Source organism: Eucyclogobius newberryi, unplaced genomic scaffold (genome assembly GCF_026437365.1).
Source record: "Eucyclogobius newberryi isolate DKJ021-1_F unplaced genomic scaffold, fEucNew1.0.hap1 SCAF_16, whole genome shotgun sequence".
In the NCBI taxonomy this organism is placed as follows: domain Eukaryota; kingdom Metazoa; phylum Chordata; class Actinopteri; order Gobiiformes; family Gobiidae; genus Eucyclogobius; species Eucyclogobius newberryi.
The window spans coordinates 27,424,140-27,441,803 of NW_027315790.1; the positions used below are offsets into that span (position 1 = coordinate 27,424,140).

The window sequence follows — 17,664 nt, forward strand, 5'->3', positions numbered from 1 at the left end:
TTGATGCAACAGGCGAATGTGCATAAACGCAGTTACTTGAGAATGAACGAAGATGCAGTTACTTGAGAAACAATTTCAAGCTCAGTGCGTGGATGCAATCACCAAACCTCTATATTTGACATCACAATTCTGGGAAATTTAAAGCCAATGATTATCCGAGGCTCAGCGAAGAATCAGGGAGGATGACCTCATAAAAAGTGCAAATGAAGCAAAATACAACTCTGGGTATGTCTTTGATGGAACAATGTCATGACACGGTTAAGCGCTCGAAAAAGCCAATTTTGTGAGACATTACGTTTGTTAAAGGAACCATAAAATAAATGCGTGTGAATACTAGCGATGTGCCAAAGGGTTTGAGAGAAATGGAAACAAGTACCCCTGCTGTAGTAATTGTATTTACTTGACTTTACGTCAGTTGACTTAAGTCCGCAGCTGCTTAACAAGTGTTGACTTCTTAAAGTTGAGAGACTATGTTGAAATTAGCATTTTGTGATCCAACTTGCCTCTTGGAGCTACAGAAATTGCGCTGAAAGATGGCACGAGTTCAAATCATTAAGATATCACGTAGCTCATTCTGTAAAAGGGAAAAAACTTAAACGCACTAATACTTTAATGTTTGGGAATTCCACAAATCAAACTCAATGAGCTTTGAGCACAACTATAATCCCTGGCCATCAGCGCTTTGTTGGACTTTCCGACATCGCTTTCAAGTCACTGTAATGGGTCTCTATGGATACGGGTCACAAAGAGCACTTTAAAACACTACCTCATCCGTGACACTCCCAACGGACCAATCACTGCATCCAATCCGACGTGGAAACTCAGAAGAATTTAACTGAAATCTGCAGTTTTAATTTATTCATTTTGCACCATGGAAAGTCCAGCCTCATGCCCTGAGACGGACTGCCAGAGACAATCCACGCTTCTGTAATGGATACGTGTAGAAGGGCGAGCGCTGTGGTTATGGGTCGCAAAGGTTTTGATTTTGTTTTTACACAGCAGAGTCGGCAGTGGTTTTATTTCACTTTATTTTGCAGAGGAATGACTGGGCGGAGTCGATTGCCTAAGTGTTGTGCGTTTTGACCTGTTCTTGTCGTGGAGTTTGCTGATCTCGTTGGTCTGAAGCATCAGCTCCTTCTCCAGTTTGTTGGTGGACAGAGAGTTTTCCAGCAGTTGGATTTCGAGCCTCGATGTTTGATTCAAGACCTGGGAAATGCAAAGAAATGAAAAGATGAAAAGTGGTTGTAAAAGAATCATTGCAGCATTAGTTCACTCTCAACTTAGTTTTCTTTAATGGTTTAAACCTTAAAAAAACGTTAAAGTTAAAGGTGGTATGGACGATTTTTTTTCAGCAATTTTTTTTTATCATATTTCCTCGTGGCGTGGATAAATCATTTGTCCTGCCACGTATCAATCATAAAATGCACCTATCGCTCACCTGCAGCCGCGTCAGGCTCGTCCCCACGTTTCCGCGTGCCTAAGCGCATGGATCTATCATAATATAGTTCCCTCAGTGTACGGGGCAAAATGAAGACGGAGAAAGACAGTTCGAGCTGACGCAGAAGTGGACAGAAATCTACGGGAGACGAGAGATGCGATGCGCTCCGTTGCGCTAATCAACAAACGCACATGTGTGTTGGATCAGTCCACACGGGGGAGTGCGCATGCGCACTTCCACCTGCGTTCTCAAATCGCCGAAAAATCGTCCATACCGCCTTTAAGTAACAGAGTCTCACTTAAGACTGTTCTATTTCATATGTGATTTAATAGCTTTGTTGTACTTTGTTAAATTATAGGAGATCCTGCATCTTCTCTCTTCTGTTGTGCAGCACTTTGGTTTTTCATAATGAACACATACAGTACAAATAAAGTAGCTACTAAGCCTGAATTTAACTCAAAGTATTTATTAAGCCTGAATCGTTTTCAATAATCTATTTGTTCATTATGAATTAAGCCACAAGGAACAAGAAGTTGTCTCCACTAATGCCAAACTCCACAGAAATTCAGCTTTGCAATCGGCTCATTCGCAGCTCACATAACCGTTACATTTGTCGGAAATCTGATCGCATATTTTGGCTAAAGCAAAGATTTATTTTCCTTTTAATAATCAATCATTTCTGACGTATCACAAAACAACCTCCAATGTAACTAACCTCAACCTATTTGCCCTTTTTACAGAAGAATTTGAGTCTAGTTTTCCGTTTCATTGGCTGACGAAAACCTGAAAGACGCACGTTTCCAGCCGTCTTTATGATATTTGACCAAACCATTGTGACTTTACGGACGCAGTAAAAGTAGAAAGAGCGGCGTTAATGCCCAGTCGACCTCGCTTGACCTCCCACAAAAGCCCGCTAACGACTCCCTTTTTACGCTCTCGGCGGCGTTTGCGGAGCCTTCACCTGCGTCTCCACGTCGGTGAGTTTACGCGTCTGCTCTGCCGTCTGAGAGAGGAGATTGGTGCCCATTTCCAACATGGCCGCCGTGTGGTTGTGTACGGCGCTCTGCTGCAGCTGGACCATCTCCGTCTTCATGCTCTCTTTGATGTAGCTCTCGATCTGGAAGAAGAGCGAGAATATTAACGATAACGTAGATGGTCGTAGCCGCGAACTCCATTGTGGGCTAAAAGTGGGACAGTATGGCAGAGCAAAAAAATATGTCTGTTTGCCGTAACCCGACCGACCCGGTAAAAAAATAGCTGACTGAAAAAAAGATAAGCATTTTGTGAAAATTATGCCAAATATTTTTTTTTCTCTTTTTCGCCGACTCACCGTCCGTTTTTTCCAAAAAGCGCCTTGTTGAATACATTTCTATCACTGGAACTCGCTAGATGTATTTTAAAGCCGAAAATGTTGCAAAAACCGCCGAGAAATGTAACTAACATGAACGGAGAACGTCTCATTGACTGTTGCGGGTCACTCGCAGAATCAAAAAATGGCGACAACAACATGTGTGTTCAGTGTGTCGGGGAAACAGTGAGAATTAAGAATAAGTTGATGGTTTTAAGACAGACTGAGACGTGGCGTGATGTGCTAGTGGACTTGGTAGGTGAAAAATGTATCGCTATTCCGTGACGCTCAGTGCCAACCGAGAATCCGAACATTCAAATGAAGTAGAGTTAATTATCATTAAATGGGTAGATTTTATATACAAATTTGGATTTTTCTTATGCCTTCAAAGTAAAAAAATAATAATAATTTACCTACCTACCCACTTGAAAAATGTTGGGTCGGGTTACAGCAAACATAAAATGTATTTGGGGCAGCCTGAGATGTGTAGAAATAGGCTGGAAAAGCTAGAATGTCATTGAAATAGACACAAACCTTACAGCCTATCAGAGAACATCTTGAACCAGCTCGATGACAGCAAAAGCAGAAATGACAGACGATACAAAACATTTAACCTGCCAGGCATTTTCATAAACGATGACGGTGCGATACGATGTTGTGATGTCATCTGAAAACCAGCAAGACCAAAACAAGAAGAGTTGATGCCCCTCCAAGACCAGGATTCACACGCAAAAGTCCATTCTTTATCTGTTTAGTGGGCTTTTCCATGTCGAGGTCAGATAAACAAATACGCTAGGACGCTCCCAGATGTTTTTAAAAACGTTTCAATCAGTGCAGTTTGGATCCATTCAGATAAAACACGAAATTAGATTAAATTAGCATTGGCCCAGATATGATTTGATTGGAGTCAGCTTTACGTCTTTTGTAGTACGCACTGTAGTGAGTTTACTCTCCGCCGGCGCGTCCAGATGTCGGCGGTTAGTTTCGCGCGATGGCGGACGACGCGGAGATGGGTCGATATTGTCTCAAACTTGTCGGGAAACAGCTCGGGCCGTTCTTATCTCTAAACCTTTGACCTCAAACAAACGACAAGACCGATGAGCGTTCAATACGGACCATCTGTGTAATCACCGTGCTATACGCTCTCCAAAATAATGTGTTTCGTCGGTTTTACACAACGTTGCGTATAAAGAAAAGAAAACGCACATTGCTAATATGTTTTGGTAAATACACTCAACCCGATTTAGTTTTAAGTGGTGATTCGTCCCGAGGGAGGCGAGCGGTTTTTGGACACACAGTGAGATGATTCAGTTATGGGGTATAAAAGCGGGGGCCGGAGCACTTTCACTCTTTAAAGATGTTTTACTTTGGCTCATCAGTGAGCTGTGACCGCCATGTTTCAGGAATGCAGCAGCCAAAGCAAATCAGCGTCAAGTCTCCCGTGTGTTCCGTCCCGAGCAACCGTTTCCTACACTTCACTACATTGACGGCGCTGACACAGTAAAGTGATATCGAGTCGATCATTTATACTCGCATTCGGTTCTGTCAGGTGTATTGGGAAAGACTGTGTCCATTTTTGTCCTTACTTTCACTACGTCTTTACTAAGAAACGACAGTGGAATATATATATATATATATATATATATATATATACATATATATATATATGTCGGTGTAATCCCTCATTCGTCCAGGCGTGTTCCATAGTAGAAAAAGCTTCAGTTGTAGTCATCTGGACTCAGTTTTCAATATCGTTATTGACAATGACTCTTGGATGAGAGTCGAAACGTCTATTTTTGCAAACTGAGTCCAGATGACTACAACTGAAGCTTTTTCTACTATATATATATATATATATATATATATATATATATATATATATATATATATATATATATATAGGCTGTGGTTTTACTAACAATGTAAGGCCAACTTTTGAGTCACGCATTCGATCACTCGCACATAGGTTTGCATGGTGGACGTGCGTTTAATGCCTTGCAAATTGATCATATTAAATGTAGACGTTGTACTCTTCATGAGTTTCAGTTATAGATCAAATTTTGAGGACTTTTGACCATTAGAAAACTACAATATTTCATTTCTATAACAAAAGCGCTAGTTTTTCATCACTCTGAAACCCATTGATAACTAAATCTTACTCATTAATTAGTTCCATTATGCCACAAGTTAAAAAAAATATATATATACAGTGTCTAAACCAGTGATATATGCAATTCTAGCCACAATGCAGAAGGATTGATACTCTGGGAAGCAAAAATAAAGCACAAAAATGGCTTATATCAATTGAAAAGTTGCATCTAACAGGGCGGGCGTCATTGACAAGAATGCATATCTCTCTTTATCTTAGCCATTATCTCAATAATTATATTTTAACTTCAGGAATGTGCTAAAATGTGGTTGTAAATGTCCCTGGTGGAGGTTCAAGTAAAACACAAAACGTAAAAAATTTACGACAAAAGTGAAGAAATATCACTCTCTCCCCTTTTACACGGATTAAACTAGACAATTCTGTTCTATTTTAGGTCACTTTTAATAATTTAAATTATAGACAATACTCAATATTCTAGTTGAATACGATCACATCTTAAAAAACAACTATTGAGATGTTATAGCTGTTTTTTATACGTCCCATAGTGTGTTTTTATAAGATAAGATAAGATATTCCTTTATTGTCCCACATGGGGAAATTTCATTGGTGCAACGCAGGTAGATACAGAGGTAGATACAGAAGAACAGATCACTTATAGGAAGTCTGAAAAACACTTTCAGTAGAAGATCTACTATAAATAAATAAAAACTCCCATAGACAAATAAATAAATACATAAATACCATTGCATGTGATCACGACAGTAATTGCACATGAATATGTGTCACGACAGCACATAGATTGCACATGAATTTCACAGTAATTGCACATTATATACGTCCCATATATGTATTTATACGTCCCATAGTGTGTTTTTATACGTCCCATAGTGTCTAATCCAAATAGATTATGCCGAGATGGATGTCTTGCTTAAACTCTGTAAAGTGCCCATTGAGATACTGTAAAACAAAAGTGATTTGAAGGATTGACTGCGTCGTTGTCCCTCATTGGACTCTTCTCATTCGTGACCGTCACTGCGCGTCTGCCAGGTCGGATCAGACTCTCAGTTCTGACCTTTTCTTGGCCGAGTTATTGCCCAGTGACTTCTGGTTCATTTTCAGATCAAACACATGTTCCAATAAGTGCAGAAGATTGATGAGTAAAGTGCCATTTCCCAGACAACCTCCAACAGTTCGATGTGAGAAATTGTGCAGAAAATTACACTTACAACAATGATTGATTACTTTGCTCAGTAATGAATTCCTGTTTTTTTTGGGGGGGTTTTTGCAAGCGGTTACTGGATATTCAAATTCTCTGATCTGGGGGTAACACATTTTGTTTTATTATCCTTTTTGGTCACGGTTGAAGTCTTAAAACCTCAAGAATTATGACCATCACATATTTGACATTCAACCTCATTTATGCTCTGGAAATGACCCTTCTCCCGTTATGACAGGTCAAGCTAATGTATTCTTAAATTAATGGATAATGTTTCAAATGTAGAAGATTTAAGGGTCGCAGGAGTTAGCGGACTAGCAGGATAGCGGCACAATTGTTTGTCGTAGCTGTAGTAATGATCTAGTTTCCCCAGAAGTAGTACAAATAGTAGTATTCATTGCAGTATCAGTAGCAGTAGTATCAGCTCACATAGCTCTTCATCTATGCTAACTTTGGCTGTGGCATGTATAGAGATAAATAGAGTCTGCATTCGAGGTAACGCCCATGAATAGACTTCTGCGGAGGAAGCAGTTCATTCATTTCAATGTAGAAGAGCTGCTCCATCACCCACGGGTCAAATGCAGACACAAAGACATGAAGAATAAAGAGGTCCAGGGCTAGATGCTGTACTTTTACATCTACAGAACAATTCATTTACTTTTCTGAGTTAACGTAATGTCGACAACCAAGACATAATACAACAGGAAACGTCTTCAAAGAGGGACAAAGTGTTTCCTGTTGAATCGACTGAGAACGTTCACCCACAACAGGCCACGCCCCTCGCGATGACGCGCTGCCGACTGCATCCGTCACTAAAACGTCTTCATGCGTCCGGAAGATACTTTTCTCTACACATTTTGTTTTATTTATGTAGAAATACCGTCGAGGAATAATTGGGATAAACACGTGACTGTGTTACAAGAACGTCAGAAAAGAACGACAAATTGTATCCTTGAAAATACATTATTAAAGATTTATTTGTGAATTTAACGACAAGTAAATTTAAATTAATGTGCTGTTGTGCTGTGGTTTAAGTGATATTGAGATTGATTCCCGCCGGCTCTGACAATTTTCTGAATGTCCTTCCTGCTCTTCTCACCTAGTTCACACTATACTTTCCAAGCCAATAAAGCCTAGGGGCCAAAAAAACCTCTAAACAATTATGGGACGTAGACTCCTGGTGATTTATTATCTGTGTTTTTAATTGTTAAACTGTGCTTTCTTCTGATTTAAACCGTACACAGGCAGTAAAAAGTCCGACTTTAGAGACAAGGCGGCTTAAGGGAACCGGCTGGGACCCACCACCTCTTCACACGTCACGTCTGTGGGAAAGTGCCTGAGTCAGGCCTTAATCTGGTGGGTCATAAATGGAAAGTACCAAAGAGAACCAAGATAACACAAACAAAACCGCCGATCCTGTCAAATCACCACTCGGTAGGGTTTAAAAATGGGACTCTGTGGATGCTGTGGCTTATGTGGACAGTTTATAACCTGTACTTAAAAACATATTTCTGCCCCAATATCCACGAGAGACAACCAATGCCATGTCATAGTGCGAGGTCAAACGCAGATTGTGTCAATGTATGAATGCGATTATAGAAGATTGTGGCGTGCGATCTCGGGTTCGTGTTCCGTACCCTGAGAGTTGAATTTCAATGTTTGAGTGTGAAAATAAGGAGTTCGGAGCTTGTGAAATATGGTAAATGATCTAAAATGTTCCTGCCGTTGGGGTGAAGCGCATGAGGTCACAAACACATCTGATGGAGCGCTCGCTGAACTGCCACTCAAACAGACACAGCCTGGTTGAATCAGACATCGTTATTGTCAGGAAAACGAATCCATCTCTGAACAGAAATGGGGGTCTAAGGCAGCGGTTCTCAACGAGACGCGACCCCCAAAATAACCTTTGGCAGTCGCGACCCCCGACTTAAAAAAAGTAGGCAACCCCCAAAGTGATAAACCCTTAAAGTGATAAAGTAGCCTCATGTCTAATGTTGGTTTTATTTTGAAGACATAAACGTAGATAAATGACTTAAATAGGCTAACAAATAAAAATCTACATTTACCATTGCATATGAAGGGTTCCACTATTGTTTTTACAACTTTCTTTAAAATAAAAATGTAAATATAAACACAAATAGCATAAGTTAAGTGAGGGATGAAATGGGGAATGGCATCCAAGGAAAATAAGGGTTGAAGCATATTAAATCCAAAATAAAAGTCCCATTTTGTCCATCGTCTCTCAAATGTGTCTATTTTCAGATTAAGTCCAGAAGTGATTTTTTTCCCATAATGCCTGTGTCAGTTATGATGTCAGTCCAGTCCTCGGAGCAGTTTGTGTCATCCGTGTTTTTGGGATGGCCTTCTTCCCAGCTGTCAGGAGTACGTTCCAGACATGTCCTTCCGTTATGTCCACGCCGGGGGTTTAAGACTGTTTCCTCTCATATCATCTGGGGAAATCACTTCGCAACCCCCAGGTTGAGAACCAGTGGTACAACCTGTCACCCATTTACAACGCCGTGCTCAGGCCTAAACCAAAAGAAAGGAAACGATAGGGCTAATCAGAGAATGCCCCAAGTAGCAGTATAGTATGACCTATTAAGCAAAATATGACTCAGATGACACACTTTAGGGTCATTTAACAGACTTAATAGATCATTCTTACTGTAAACAACTATTATGATACAACAATTGTGTTAGCTTCAGTGTCGTTAGCTCCTCCTTTCACTTTCCTGTGTCAGAAGAACTGAAGAAGCAACATGGAGCACTTTTTAAAACTTTAATCCAGTTGACAAAATCACATTTTCTTTTGCCACGGACAGTTCAGGAATAAATTCAAACATCCAGCTACAAAGCAACAGATGATATTGTAAACCTTCACATTTGAAACCTTTTCTACCATAAACTGTATTGTCGCAAAGTATCACAAGCTAGTGTACGGACAATACTTCAAGAGTCGTCCATTGTAGGCGCCTGTGAAGTATAATTTTCCAGCAAAACGTTCTTCAAAAATACATAGAAAAGGAGTGAAGATCATAAAATGTTTCCAAAAGCCTAATATTTTGCAGCGAGCTTCATGAATTTACGACGTGCTGTGAACGATACGGTTACAGACGTGTCTTTAAACAGCCACTAAGTGAAACCCTACATTAACTTTAGTGTCTGGGAGGGTGTCTGCCCGCACTGGCCTGTCATTTCAGATGTTTTATGAGCTACAATCAGGCTCTAATCTGGGGCCGTCTGCTGGAGGCTGCTGTCCGGGACATCAGTGACAGGCTGCAGACCTCACAGGGCAGCGGGGCGGACACTTTAAGACCAGAGGAGCGGCTTTATCAGGACACTGTTTGGGTTACTGAGCGAATGTGGTGGAAGAGCAAAAGGACCCGATCCGTCAGTGAGAAATCCCCACACGTATTCTGCAGTTCGTCAGGCGGGATCCGGTAAACGGGACGAGCGTGAGAGGTTAACTCCTGAGGTCAAATTTCTCAAAAAACAAATTTAACAAAAAAAACAGGATTGGGTTTGTTACTTGTGACCTTGATCCTGTTTAGTTTGAGTCCCAAGTTTTTTATAGATGTGCTGTACAATCCCGGAACATGAGTATCGGATCAACATGACAGAAATAATACTATACTGTGCGATTTAAAGTGAAAATATATACCGTATTTTCCGGACTATAAGTTGCACCAGCCAAAAAATGCATAATACAGAAGAAAAAAACATATATAAGTCGCGCTAGACTATAAGTAGCATTTTTGGGGGAAATGTATTTGATGAAATCCAAGACCAAGAACAGACATTTCATCTTGAAATGCAATTTAAAATAATAACAGATTATAGAACATGGTGAATAGGTGTACGTATTCTAACGCTAACACCTCCAGCTACATGACGCACAGACAGAACTGTGGTAAGTGTCTGGTATGTTAACGTAACATATGAACAGTTATTCAGATAACTATAGCATAAAGAACATGCTAACAAGTTTACCAAAGCATCAGTTTTACCCCAAATCACTAAATCCATTGAATTCTTCTTCCTCTGTGTCACTTCTAAACAACTCCACAAACTCCAGAGGAAGAGGAAGTGCAGATTCTTCTTCTGCATCGCTTAGAGCCTCGAGCGCCCTCTTGTGGTTGTTAGTGTGAAAATAGTAAATAATATCACATTTAAGTCGCTCTGGAGTATAAATTGCACCCCTGCCAAAACTATGAAAACATTTGCAACTTAAAGTCCGGAAAATACGGTATGTAGTCCTCACATGCATCAATCAGATCCTTTAGTTCAAGGTTAAACCAATGTTTTGCTCATCTCCAAAACTTAAATAAAGGTTCTTTCACTGGCTGGAGCTCAAATGCTACTGGAAGCCAAGAACTCCATCCACCAGTGAGAACCTCCAACTCATCTTCTGTACATCATCACGAGCTGACAGACGCACGACTTTAGCATGAGAGGCTAATCCCTCAAAGATGTCCTCCTCGCTATCATTGTTACACATTAGCACAGCCGTTTACCACTTTTTCCTGACAGTTCCCATCGAGGGGGACTTTGGTGGTAAAAGGGGGTCTTGATCTGTGTCTAAACAGCGTCCAGGACACGAGTGAGAAGAGAGTAAACGCGATGTAGGCCTGGACTGTACAGAGCACTTGAGTTATCTGAGTGTGGGCGAAGGATTTGGGGGAATGTTGCCAAGTGTGGAATTAAACTTATCCACCTCCACGGAGACAAGCAGGTGACGTTACAGCAAGTTACAGGGTGGATCTGTGGAGAGGAGTATTTTTGAGCTTTAAAAACAACTAATTGAATAAATACCAAATAAATAAGATGAGATAAGATATTCCTTTATTGTCCCACATGGGGAATATTCATTGGTGCAACGCAGGTATATACAGAGGTAGATACAGAAGAACAGAACAGATCACTTATAGGAAGTCTGAAAAACACTTTCAGTAGAAGATCTCCTATAAATAAAAACTCCCATAGACAAAACCCAACAAGGGATGGAGGGGAAAAAATAATAAAGATAAAAATAAATAAATACATAAATACCATTGCATGTGATCACGACAGTAATTGCACATGAATATGTGTCACGACGGCACGTGGATTGCAGATGAATTTCACAGTAATTGCACATGAATCACGACAGTAATTGCACATATGACGGAATTGCATATCAGTATTAGGTTAGGTCAGTATTGCGAGTGTTCAGGACAAACAGTTTTTGTTATAAAGTCTGACAGCAGCAGGAAGGAAAGACCTACGAAACCTTTCCTTCCCACAGCGAGGGTGGATCAGTCTCTCGCTGAAGCTGCTCTCCAGAGCGGACAGAGTGTCCTGCAGGGGGTGACACTCACGGTCCAGCATAGATGTGAATCTAGCCAGGACCCTCCTGTCCCCCACCTCCTGCACCGAGTCCAGAGCACAGCCCAGGACGGAGCTGGACTTCTTGATGACTCTGTCCAGCCTCTTCCTCTCCCTCTCTGTGATGCTGCTGCTCCAGCAGGCCACACCGTACAGGAGGGCTAATGCCACCACAGAGTCATAGAAGGTCTTCAGGAGTGGCCCTGTCACTCCAAAAGACCTGAGGCTCCTCAGGAGGTAGAGCCGACTCTGGCTCTTCCTGTACAGTGCGTCTGTGTTATGAGTCCAGTCCAGTTTGTGGTTCAGATGAACACCCAGGTACTACGTTGAAGGCCATAATTGAGGAATATTCCGGGTAAAGTATTATAACACCTTCATGTAGACAAACAGGTGGCAGACTCGTGGGACGCAACTGTAATCGTTATCGGGATTATAAAGAATATAAAACACATACGAAGGTACTATTTATACCAAAGGCAACAGCATTATAGAACATAAGGATAAAAAAATGCTGATTTGTATCAATAATATTCTTTATCTAGAAGTCTTCAGTCCTCGTATTTCAACATTCATTTGGTCGATTATGTGTAATAGAAATAATCACTGACTAGTCGACTACTAAAAGTAATAGTATATGCACCTTTAGTATATGCAGGTTTTTAATGTAGCTCTGGTCCCTTTGTCAAACTTTTTTCCCATCACTGACCATCAAATCCAAACTACAATCATATTCTGAGGTCAAAAGCTGTCAATGGAGAATTACAGTTTGAAATTAAAATTATGGGAACAATGAACATGTACAAATGTGGTGTCCGACTGTAGGTTTCTCACGCTCAGCTTCGTGTCCTGAGAGGGCAGTGGCTAATAAATTAGCCTTTTTTGTGTTAGTTTTATGGGGTCATCACAGCCAAATGTCTCCTTCCCCATGTAGATCTTTGCAATTCATTTTACATGTAGGTTTTAGCCACACACACAAAAAAGACAGGCTACTTATACATCCATTTTTCCAGGTTTAGGACAGGCGCATAAATATACAAAAGTGAAAGAAAAAAAAAATGCTCAATAGCTTTAGAAAATGTCATTCAACTAAAAACATGTGATTGTCGACACTTGAGTAAGAATCTAGTTAGAATATTGGTTTTACATTTACTCTGTGAGCCTCAAGGCACGATTTTTGAGCTTCAAGGCACGATTTTTCCAAAGTTTGTTCGGTCCATTCTGGAAAGGTTCATTACAATCAGTTCAACACTGTCTTTCAAACGCTTACATTACTCAGTATTTTCAAAAGCGGGATACAATTTAGTATAATAAAATATCATTCTGTCCCTCCATGAGCAAATCCCTTCATTTATAGATAGTGTTTTAAACGAGAGTAACTATTTAACCTGTGATGGTTAAATATCTGTTTTTGGGGCGTGTCCGTCGTCTCCTGCTGTTGCTGTGCGGAAAAGAAGCCTTGCATCATTTGCCAACATCGACCCCAAGAAAGCTATCCTGGGAAAACCTTTATACATGTGTGGACAATAAAGTATTATCTTATCTCATCTTAATTAAAAACGTATAAACACACACCTGGGTCCGTTCTCTAAGAGTGTATTTTCACTAGGGAGCTGCAGGGGGAGCTCTATTGCTGACGTTTCTTAGTTCTGTTTCATATGAATTGTTTTTTGCAAATAAAATGTTCAAACGTACGGAGCTTAAAGGGAGGAGGTTGAAGTAATATCTTATGTGCACATTAATATAGTTTATGGAGCCAATCTGTAACATTTAATGATGATCCAGAGGAGTTAAATCCCTCAGTCCCTCTCCCATGGAGTTAAAGGTCCCTGCATGTCCCACAAGTCTGGAAGAAGTTTAGGATGTAAACACAATTGATTCATAAAAGGAAGTCATGCATTATCAGCATAAAGACCGTGTCTATTGTAAAGATAATTTGCTCAGTCATTCATCTTGTGGCCTTTATGTTACGAGCCTGGATTGTATAACACCCCTGTCACTTTAGCCCTTATCTGAGGCCTTGTGATGGAGGTGCAGGGGCTTCTGGGATACATCCTGTACGCTCACTGTGGACCCATTTTGAAGCACTTTAGTGGACAAGAGCTCGGGGCCGCTGCTCTGAACTCAGCACCTCTGCTTGTATCTGACACCAGCTTTGGGGCCAGTGCCAGCTCGGACACTTTGCACATGTTATCGTCCCGACAGAGAAAGGGCAATCCGACACCCTGGAGTCCGACCCTGGCCTGAAGAGACCAGAGCCGAGTTTATCTAGACCTTTGATTCAATAAAGACATGATTTACAAGGCCTCTACAAGATATAATGTTTTTAAGTCCAGTGATGGGCTTTTTGATGATAAAGTTGAGCATGACACGCTTTTGCTTCTGCCCAAATCTGCTCATGGACTATTTTAGATTGTTTGTGTATTAATTAGTGTGTCCAAATGAATGAATGAATGAATGAATGAATCTATAAGAGACAGCGTATTTTCTACTTTATTTAGCCGACATTAGGGAAAGTCAGTCTTGCAAAATGAACTATAATGACTAATAAGCAGCAGGGTATCTCGTATCTCTTCTCTAAGAACTGTGATCAATTCAAACATGTGTATGAACGTATACAATGTCAGACACAGGGATGAGATTATAGAGATGAGACATTATTGTGAAAAATCTACAAAAATCTAATTTCTCTTTCATTCACATTGTCTTCAAAAATTTCAAATTCTTCTGAAAAGCTTTTTACTCATAGGAATAGATTAGATTAGATTGAAATTAGAATTATTATGTTTTAGTTTATTTTGATCGGAATAACCACGATTAATGATTAAACAAACAATCTGGACAACCTTCTCAGACAGAAAAATCAAGATCAAGGTCAAGTTCAGTAAAATTCTTCCTTCTAATCACATTCTTACAGATGCATGTTGTAATTGAGCAATGCCAAATAATCTGATTTCAGAGATCAGTTATCTCTATTATCTATTATTATCAGAATAGATAATAGTCGCTCTAAAACAAAAAATACTAGTAATGGGCACCACTCATTTAGCAAGAAATATAGATGTGTTGTTGTTCATTAACAGATATATATTACATCCACAAAAGAAGGACATTTTGAAGCTGGTATTGTCCCAAAATAAAAATGCTTTGACGGAACAAGATTTCAGAACATTTCCGACGACACATTTCAAAAACATGAATATTTTACAGATTGTTTACGCTGGCGAAAAGAAACAGTTACTTTCTGCGTCGAGAAAGCCCCCCCAGCCCCTCGCGTTTAACCCTGTCAAGTCGAGTTGAGAAACAGCTCCATCTGAACCCAACTCTGACCTCTGACCCTGCCCCACGATCCACACACAGTCACTCAGTCAGAGGCTTGGCACTTCATGCTCCCGACGGACGTCATCGGGAGAAGATAAATACCTTTTATTCTTAGGGACTTTTATTGGCAACAACAGCAGCAACAAGAAGGTTTGACTAACTTTGATCAATTGGTGATTTTGAAGATTAGTATTGGGTTTGAAACAGAAGGGTTTTGATGTGGGTGGTCTACGTTTTCAGTTTGTGAAAGCTTTCGAATCCTGCCATCCCGAAAACAAGCGAGCGAATGCAAACGCTCTCCAAGACTCTTTATACTGTCCGTCTCAAAGCTTTTGTGTTGCTGTTGGGTTCTTTTCCAGAGACAGAAGAGGTTTTGTGTACACAGCCCGAGCCCAAAGCCTCTGTTCTTCTGTTTAATTCTACAGATAAATCAAGGCGCCTAAATAGGGCCACAATCAATTTGAATAGCTCAAAACGTAGCACCATTTTCCACGCCGCAAAGCCTTTCCAGCCACAAGTCTTTGTCAACAGGGCAGCGCATGAAAGAAATGGAAGAGTGTTTTTACTCTGGCATGTTTTAAAGATGGTAAGTGACGCTTCTTTACGGAAAACCGACCAGGAAGAGGGCACATCTTGTTGGGTACGGTGGTTTTCCATATTCGTTTTATCATACTTACATTGACAGTTAAAGTAATCAGTTATATTTAGAGTATTTTGATAAAAAACGAGAACACCGACAAAACATTCCCATTTATAAAGTCTACATTCAAGGCGCTCAAAGTCACGCACCAGAGAACACAAACACTGGGGGGGCGGGGCGTGGCTGGTGTCTTGCCCAAGCACAAAATGGCAGTATTTTTTGTAATGGATTTTTTGGGCCTGTAAGCTTTATTTAGACAGGACAGCAGAGCGGGAAATGGGGATAAGAGAGAAGGGAGGACATGCGGTAAATTGTCAGAGCCTGGATTCAAACTCACCACCTGGATCCTGCCAACACGTGAGCCAGTGGATCTGACCAAGGATGCTTTTTTTTACCTTTCCATAGATCTGAGGTCTTATTTATAAAGCTTGTGTTCTGTCCAAAAACTCTGAACTTTATGCATTTATGCTTTTCATGACTTTTCTCTGTTGCTGGTCCCAGACTCTGGAACAAACTGCCCCCCGACAGCCTCCATCACAGACTTTAACCTTTTTAAATCCAGGCAAAAAAAGTATTTATTCAGACTGGCTTTTAACACTCGTTTTTTTATTTAGTTCTATATTTTGTATTGCCTTGATTTTATTGTGAAGCACTTTTGTCACTCTGAGTGTTGTAAAGGGCTCTATAAATAAAGGTTGATTGTTTGATTGTTTGATTGATTGATTTATTGACTTTTCTGCATGTTTCTGAAGTTTCTGTTTTGTACTTTTAGTTGTAAAAATGTACGTAAAGTTTAATCAATGAGACCCCTGTTTGTCTCCATACAGTTCGATATGTTTAGTGCCGTACTGTGGAACATTACGTCCCCTCGGAGACAACTCAGGACAGTTGGCAAGAGCACCTTTAATAAAACGTCAAGGGAAGGACGCTGTGCCCCTAATGACCCTCACGATGAAACCCTCCCTCTGAACTCTGATTTCCAAGGCCCTGGTTAAGATCAGTGACCCTCAAGGAACAAAACATCCAGCATTTTCATCACTTAGCAACCTAACGTAAGGATATACAACAGTCTGGTCGGGCATTTCTTTCACGAGCTGGAATAAACTATACAAGCCATAAACTCTTCCGTGTCAGTGTGCCCTTTTCCCGACGCACACTGTCCTCCATCCCACTCCAGAGTCATGCCACGTCCAAATACTTGAGTCATTATCAATGGCCTATAATATACAATCCTCATTAACAAATAGTTTTGAATCAGATAAGTGGGACGGATCACAGACTGTTTGAATGCGGTATCCATGGCACGAGAAACAACTCCCGACGATTATTTATTATAAGGTGTATAACTTGGGCTTGGGTATGCGGGTGGTCCAAGTGTGATCGCGGATATTGTGTTTGCTACTGAAAAAACACGGCCGTGATCGAGCGCAGAGTATAAATACATTGAAACAATTTGAGATATTTTAAGCCAAACAGAAACCGCTGCTTCTGTGTTGCTAAAACACTCCGGAATTATGTTTTTATAGCTCTTAAATAAGTGTGCCAGCGCCATCGTTTATCACGGCCGGTGTCTCTCGTAATCTAAACGTATGGCTCTTTAATGACACTGATGTTTTTCTCCACGTCAGGTCGGTGTTTATCCTCCGTCCTAACATCCCATTAACTCCTCTGTTTACGCAAAATCTTCCTGCATAAAAGAATACACCTCCTCTTTCACTTTCTCCACTCGTCTCTTGTATCTCTCCATCTTTTCCCTGCAGAATTTTCCGCAAGCCTCTGCTCAGTCTTGCCTCCGCGACCGCGCACAGGCCGACAGTATCGCCAAAAGCAGCGGATTAAGTTACTCCTGGCTCACGGTGAACTTAAACGAGTGGCAAGCACCCCGGAGACGGCACATATATCACCTCTGCGGCTGAGCGCGGGGGTTTGGACTCAGGCGGTGGAAACGCGCCGCGAAGGGAAGCGAAAACGGCGAAAACTTGACGCAGTGAAAATTCGGCAGGGCATTAACCATCCGAATGAAACGATTAAAACTGCAATCGTAAAGAAGATAATATGCACTAACACATGTAGATCATTGTTTTACACTGTGCTCATTGTAAACTGTAAAACTGATCCAAAACGACTGACTAGAAACAGGTCTGCTGACTTCCTGTTGAAATCTGCAGTTGTTTGAATTACTGTGACTGGGCGTATCCTTAGAGACAGGTAAGGAGCTCAGAGTATAGCT

At 40.8% G+C, this 17,664-nt stretch overlaps 1 protein-coding gene across 1 annotated transcript in view; it reads right to left on the bottom strand.

Annotated features, from left to right (window-relative positions):
- The window catches only part of angpt1 (angiopoietin 1), an 83,246-nt gene that overhangs the window by 39,017 nt on the left and 26,565 nt on the right, over positions 1-17,664 (bottom strand). Inside the window, exons 2-3 of the mRNA XM_072448182.1 lie at positions 2,400-2,555; positions 1,085-1,206 (exon numbers count right to left, since the gene is read on the bottom strand). Of these exons, the coding sequence (XP_072304283.1) occupies positions 1,085-1,206; positions 2,400-2,555 (278 nt within the window). The remainder of the gene's footprint in view (positions 1-1,084; positions 1,207-2,399; positions 2,556-17,664) is intronic.